This window comes from Rhinoraja longicauda, chromosome 5, assembly GCF_053455715.1.
Source record: "Rhinoraja longicauda isolate Sanriku21f chromosome 5, sRhiLon1.1, whole genome shotgun sequence".
NCBI classification, from domain to species: domain Eukaryota; kingdom Metazoa; phylum Chordata; class Chondrichthyes; order Rajiformes; family Arhynchobatidae; genus Rhinoraja; species Rhinoraja longicauda.
Genome location: NC_135957.1, coordinates 8,280,999 through 8,286,998, shown reverse-complemented (window position 1 = coordinate 8,286,998; position 6,000 = coordinate 8,280,999). Strand labels below are relative to the sequence as shown.

Below are 6,000 nucleotides of genomic sequence, written 5' to 3'. Positions count from 1 at the left end.
CACCCTAGTGCCCCAATCCTTCTCCCAGCCCCACCATAGCGCCCAAGCCCCCACCCTAGTGCCGCAGCCTCCACCCTAGTGCCCCAATCCTTCTCCCAGCCCCACCATAGCGCCCCAGCCCCCACCCTAGTGCCGCAGCCTCCACCCTAGTGTCCCAATCCTTCTCCCAGCCCCAACCATAGTGCCCCAGCCCGCAGTGTCGCAGTCCCCACCCTAGTGTCACGGTCCTTCTCCCAGCCCCAGCTCTAGTGCCCCAGCCCCCACCCTAATGTCCCTCTCCCACTCCCAGGCCTAGTGGCCAGTCGCAGCCGCTCGCGTCGCCCAGGGCAACTGCCGGCCCACGCCAGGGCCCGCCCCATGACATCACCGCGCCGGAACCCGCCCATCGAATGTGCTGGAACAAACCGTCTCACCCCGCCGGGCCCCGTCCGCCTCCGCGCCTGCCCGGCAAATAGTCCCCTCGGCGGCCGGTAGCGGCGGGCAGGGGGCTCCGGGCCCGTAGGGGAGGGTGATGCCGGCCTCGGGGTCTGGGCCGGGATGGGGATGGGGGTGGGGGGGGTCGGTGTGCGAGTCAGGAGGGGAGGGGGTGGTGGGGGCGGAGGGATACGCTGGCGGAGGGCGGTGCGGCGCCGGGATAGAGAGCAGCCGCAGAGGAGACGCAGCTCCTTTCGACGGCGGCAGCGGAGCGGCGAGGACCCGGACACGGCCCCTCTCCCCACACACGCACGCAGCAGCAGCATCGCCCGGCCCAATTCATCACCCCACCTGCGCCAGCGGACTACACAACTCGTCCAAGGTACGAGGGCGCGGCGGGCGGGCGGGCAGACCGGGCTGGGGGAGAGAGTGGAGCATGAGGGCCGTGGGGCGCCCGAGTCTGCGGACACGGAGAGGGAGGGGGAGACAGGGCATGGCACGGCTGGAAAAAATAGCCCGATGCAGCGCTGGCCGGCGTTGCCCGTCTCTATCCCACTCCTTCCCTCACCACAGTCCTCTCCTCCCTTCTCTCCCCCTCCTCTCCTCTCCCCCTCCTCTCCTCTCCCCCTCCCCTCCTCTCCCCCTCCTCTCCTCTCCCCCTCCTCTCCTCTCCCCCTCCTCTCCTCTCCCCCTCCTCTCCTCTCCCCCTCCTCTCCTCTCCCCCCCCTCCCCTCCCCCTCCTCTCCCCCCCTCCTCTCCCCCCCTCTCCACTTTCCCTCCTTCCTCCCCCTCTTCTCCCCCCCTCCCTCCTCTTCTCCTCTTCTCCCCCCCTCCCTCCTTTTCTTCCCCGCCCCGCCTCTCCTTCCCCGCCCCGCCTCTCTTCTCCTCTTCCCCCACCACTTCCTTTCCCCCCTTCTCCCTCCCTCCCCCCTTCTCTCTCCCTCCCTCCCCCCTTCTCTCTCCCTCCCCCCCCCTTCTCTCTCCCTCCCCCCCCTTCTCTCTCCCTCCCCCCCCTTCTCTCTCCCTCCCCCCCCCCCTTCTCTCTCCCTCCCCCCCCCCCCTTCTCTCTCCCTCCCCCCCCCCCCCCTTCTCTCTCCCTCCCCCCCCTTCTCTCTCCCTCCCCCCCCTTCTCTCTCCCTCCCCCCCCTTCTCTCTCCCTCCCCCCCCCCCCTTCTCTCTCCCTCCCCCCCCCCCCTTCTCTCTCCCTCCCCCCCCCCCCTTCTCTCTCCCTCCCCCCCCCCTCCCTTTTGTCCGCGTCCGGGCGGCCACGTGCTCCTCGGCGCCGCCATTTTCTACCGGGACTTCCGGCGGCGATGAGGTCATCCTGCGGCTAAATGTCGCTGATAGACAAATTGCCGGAGTCAGGCGTCATCTCAGGAGAGACGGGATGGGTGATGTTTCGGGTTGTGACCCCTCTTCATGTCGGTGCTGGGGATCCTTCACAGGCTGCGGCCTCCTCAGCGGGGACCTCCTGGCACATGCACCTCGGCGCAGAGATACATTCAGTGGGAATATTACAATCGTTACCACCAGCTTTTACTCCGACTCTATATATAGAAATGTTATGACAGTCTTATCTTTGACATACGAGGGCAATTTCCTGGTTGTTTACCCCAAGATAAACTGAAACCAATACCCCTGGACTCGGGCCCAACACTAACCCCCGACCCAGGGGACCAACTCTAACCACCCAACCCCAAATTTCTGAAGATGGGACACAACTCTGCATCTCTAACCTAACCTGAACTGAAGTAAACAAAATGAATAGGAAGGCACCTCATAATTGGATATCTATCGTTCAGATTATGATCTGTCTCTGTGTTACTGCCACCAAAGTGGATCACCCCACATTTATCATTATACTGCCACTGCCAGGTATCTGCCCACTCCTTCAGATCAGACTGCTGCCTCTGCGTCTTTCTCACGGCTCGCACTGCTACGTGGTTTTGTTGTGGGCAGACTTGAAAACATCATATTCAAATCACCTGGGAATATCTGGGGTCCCAGCACTAAATCCTACAGCTCCCAGTTAGTCAATGTCTGAATCTTGGAAAATGACATTAATTTTTTTCTTTGTTTCCTTTCTCCCAAACAGTTCTCTGTCCATGTCAGAACTTCGTCCATAAGCTTTCTTGAAGTCCAACCACATTTGCTGATTCTTCCTTTCAAGAATTTCTGCAATCCTCTCCCAAATTTTACTGACTAGAATTTCTCCCAACACTGGCATCTCACTAATTGGTCATAAATTACATGTGCTTTTTGTACCTGCACCTATGCTATTGCTTTGTACCCGATAATAAAATGTTACTGATTGTAACTAGTGGGCATTTTTTTCCAATAATCCTTTTCTCTTAGTATATCCATTGAAACTTTTCCAGTTTGTCTTCAAAAGCTTACAATCATACTCTTCCTGTTTGTTGAACCACCTTTCCTGATTTATGCCTATGCCAGGCAGCAATGAATAATTGGAGACAAGAGACTAGACATTGGAATCTTGAGTAGAAAACAGTGCTGGGGAACTCATCATGCCCAGCAGCATGAAGAATGTTCATTTATTGCAGTTCATCTGTGCCCTCTTTAATGTTGGCTATTGTCACAGCACTGTTAATCCATTAATTAACAGCCCCAAATTTCTGATGACCAATTTATGCCTCCATCATTGTAAATTTTTTTTGCATTTAGATTGACACTAGTCCCATCTTGCTCATCATCTTAATGAAGAATGCTGTTATACATTGAACAGAACAACACAAAAACAGACTCTTTGGCCCATATTCTTTATGGGTAATGTTGCTCTTCCCCAAGAAACTCTGCACAAGAAGATTGTTAACTAATCCTTATTAGATAATACCAACCTAGCATGAAATTTAATTTGAACTTGCTGCATTTACAGTTGTCCCCTTAAACTGGCATTTCGTGTTTAAAGTGTAGGAAGGAACTACAGATGCTGGTTTAAACCGAAGATAGACTCAAAAGGCTGGAATAATAAAAGAAGGAATGGGTGATGTTTCGGGTCTGAAGAAGGGTCTCGACCCGAAACATCACCCATTACTTCTCTCCGGTGATGCTACCTATCCCACTGAGGTACTCCAGCATTTTGTGTCTATTTCCTGTTGAATGTCATTCTCCACATCATTGCTCTTTGATGCCTGTGGAACCTCCACTATTGTTTTATGCTTTGGTGTTTTTTGGCTCCACCCCTGCATATTCCGCATCTCGATTCTCTGAACTCACTGTTTTGCTTTCCACGCCACCTATGTCACAACCTCATTTTACCCATCCTGTCCGTTTAATTCCCATCCTTCGTCCTAGCAGCCATGTCTAAAGTTTTCTAATTTCATGGGTTCTTCCTTACTGTCAACCATGTGGCAAGAATTTCCATCATTGTTTGCCTATGACAAATATTTGCTGGCACTCCTTAATCAATTTGTACTTGTCCAAGTAACTGATAATTGTCTTTTGATTATTTTTAGATTTAGAGATACAGCGCAGAAACAGGCCCTTCGGCTCACCGGGTCCGCGCCGCCCAGCGATCCCCGCACACTAACACTATCCTACACCCACTAGGGACAATTTTTACATTTGCCCAGCCAATTAACCTACATACCTGTACGTCTTTGGAGCTTCTAAAAGCTACCCACCACTGAGGTTAAGCTGACTGGTCAGCTGCAGGATCTATTCGTGTATCTTCACCAATGTATGATGTTTAAATTCTCGCTTATCCCTCAATGTTCAAATTTTTAGTCAAATTTTAAACCAAGCAAGCACATGATGAGAGAGCTGAGATGTTGGGGCATGTAGGTGTTCGGCTCTTCCCTCGTTGCTTGCTTTATGTTGACCAGAAAATATAATAACTTAAACGGTGGCATAGCTGTAGAGTTGTTGCCTTGCAGCGCCAGAGATCTGGGTTAGATCCCGATTATGGTGCTGTCTGTACAGAGTTTGTATGTTCTCCCTGTGACCCCGTGGGTTTTCTCCGAAATCTTCGATTTCCTCTCGCACTCCAAAGACGTATAGGTTTGTAGGTTAATTGGCTTGTTATACATGTTATTTATACAATTTACAAGTTAATTGTAAACTCGGTATACATGTAAATTGTCCCTAGTGTGTGTAGGCTTGTGTTAATGTGCGGGGATCGGTGGGCCGAAGCGCCTGTTTCCGTGTGGTATCTCTAAACGAAATAATTTTGTTTAGTGGAGACACAGTTGTATGTCTGTGGTAACTGAACCAGCATGCCAGAAAACAAGCTGGGCTAATTTGTTTTGTGCTGAAGAGAATAAATTTGTTTTTCAGATGCCTGAAGAGATTCGAACTGACGATGAGTTGGAGACATTTGCCTTCCAGGCTGAGATTGCTCAGCTTATGTCCTTGATCATCAACACCTTCTATTCCAACAAAGAAATCTTTCTCCGAGAGCTTATCTCCAATGCCTCTGATGTAAGTTCCCATCATAAGTTTGTTATTACAGTGGTTATTCTGCCTTCATTACAGGCTATTTCTGTTTCTCACTCTCGCAGCTTTCGGGCCACATTGTTAAAGGTTTGGCTGGGAATTGTGATTTTTAACTATAGATTGACAACTTGAATCTAGTTTATGATCAGAAGCATAGTCAGAGAATGCAAGTTACAATCGGAATCAGAAGGGGGTGGGGGGGGGTCTCTGAAGTTAGCACTCAACTTGGTCACAGGCAAAGTGAGGCAGCAGTTCAAGCATTGCCACTGTGTGGAACTGCCAGACTAATGGATACTTTCACATTCAGATGGCACCATCCTACTCTTGGTTTTGTACACTTTTGTCAGTGACAACAGCTGGGAAGATAGGCTCCAAATTTAATAAAACATTGGTCAGTTGGAATACTGAGTGTAATTCTGGTCACCACATAGAGGAAAGACAACACAGTACTGGAGAGGATGCAGAGAAAGACTGGAGTTGTGTGTGCCTTAACAGCGCTGCAAACATGCTCTGCGTCAAGGTTGCTGCTAAGCATTTTGCATGTGGTTCCCTTAGTTCAACCTGGCAGCTGAATCTGGTGTGCTGTCGTCAAAACAGCATGGAAACAGGCCATCTGGCATACCACTCCACTGATCTGTGTGCACCAACTTGTATTAGTCAGATCTTCCAGCACTTGACCCGAAGTCTACTTTGTCAGACACTTCTTAAATGCTCTTGGTGACTCTCCTCCACCTGCAGTCTACCTCTGTACCTGTCATAAGTGTATATACCATAATTACGTACCCTCTTAAGCACCTCTGCTTCAAGTGGGGGGTGGGGTGGGGGGGGGGGGGGGGGGGGAGAGGAGAAGCTCACCTATTGTCTGGTCTCAATTTTTAAAAAAACACCTCTGGCAATATCCTGATGAATCTCTTCTGCATCCTCTCCAGTGCTATGTTGTCTTTCCTCCAGCTAAGGGGCAATATTGCATATGCCTTTGTAATCAGCTGTGCTGCCACCTTCAAGGAACTTTGGACTTGGACGCTGTGCTCCCTCTGTTGCTCAATACCTTTTAGGACCCTCCTATTCATGATGTACGACCTAGCTCAGCCCATTTCACATCAATATCATTCCATAGCCCAAGACCACTGACCT

At 51.2% G+C, this 6,000-nt stretch overlaps 1 protein-coding gene across 1 annotated transcript in view; it reads left to right on the top strand.

Annotated features, from left to right (window-relative positions):
• Positions 1-638: 638 nt before the first annotated feature.
• hsp90ab1 (heat shock protein 90, alpha (cytosolic), class B member 1) overlaps positions 639-6,000 on the top strand; it is a 31,124-nt gene continuing 25,762 nt past the window's right edge. The window contains exons 1-2 of the mRNA XM_078398873.1: positions 639-796; positions 4,708-4,851. Of these exons, the coding sequence (XP_078254999.1) occupies positions 4,708-4,851 (144 nt within the window). The 5' untranslated portion in view covers positions 639-796. The remainder of the gene's footprint in view (positions 797-4,707; positions 4,852-6,000) is intronic.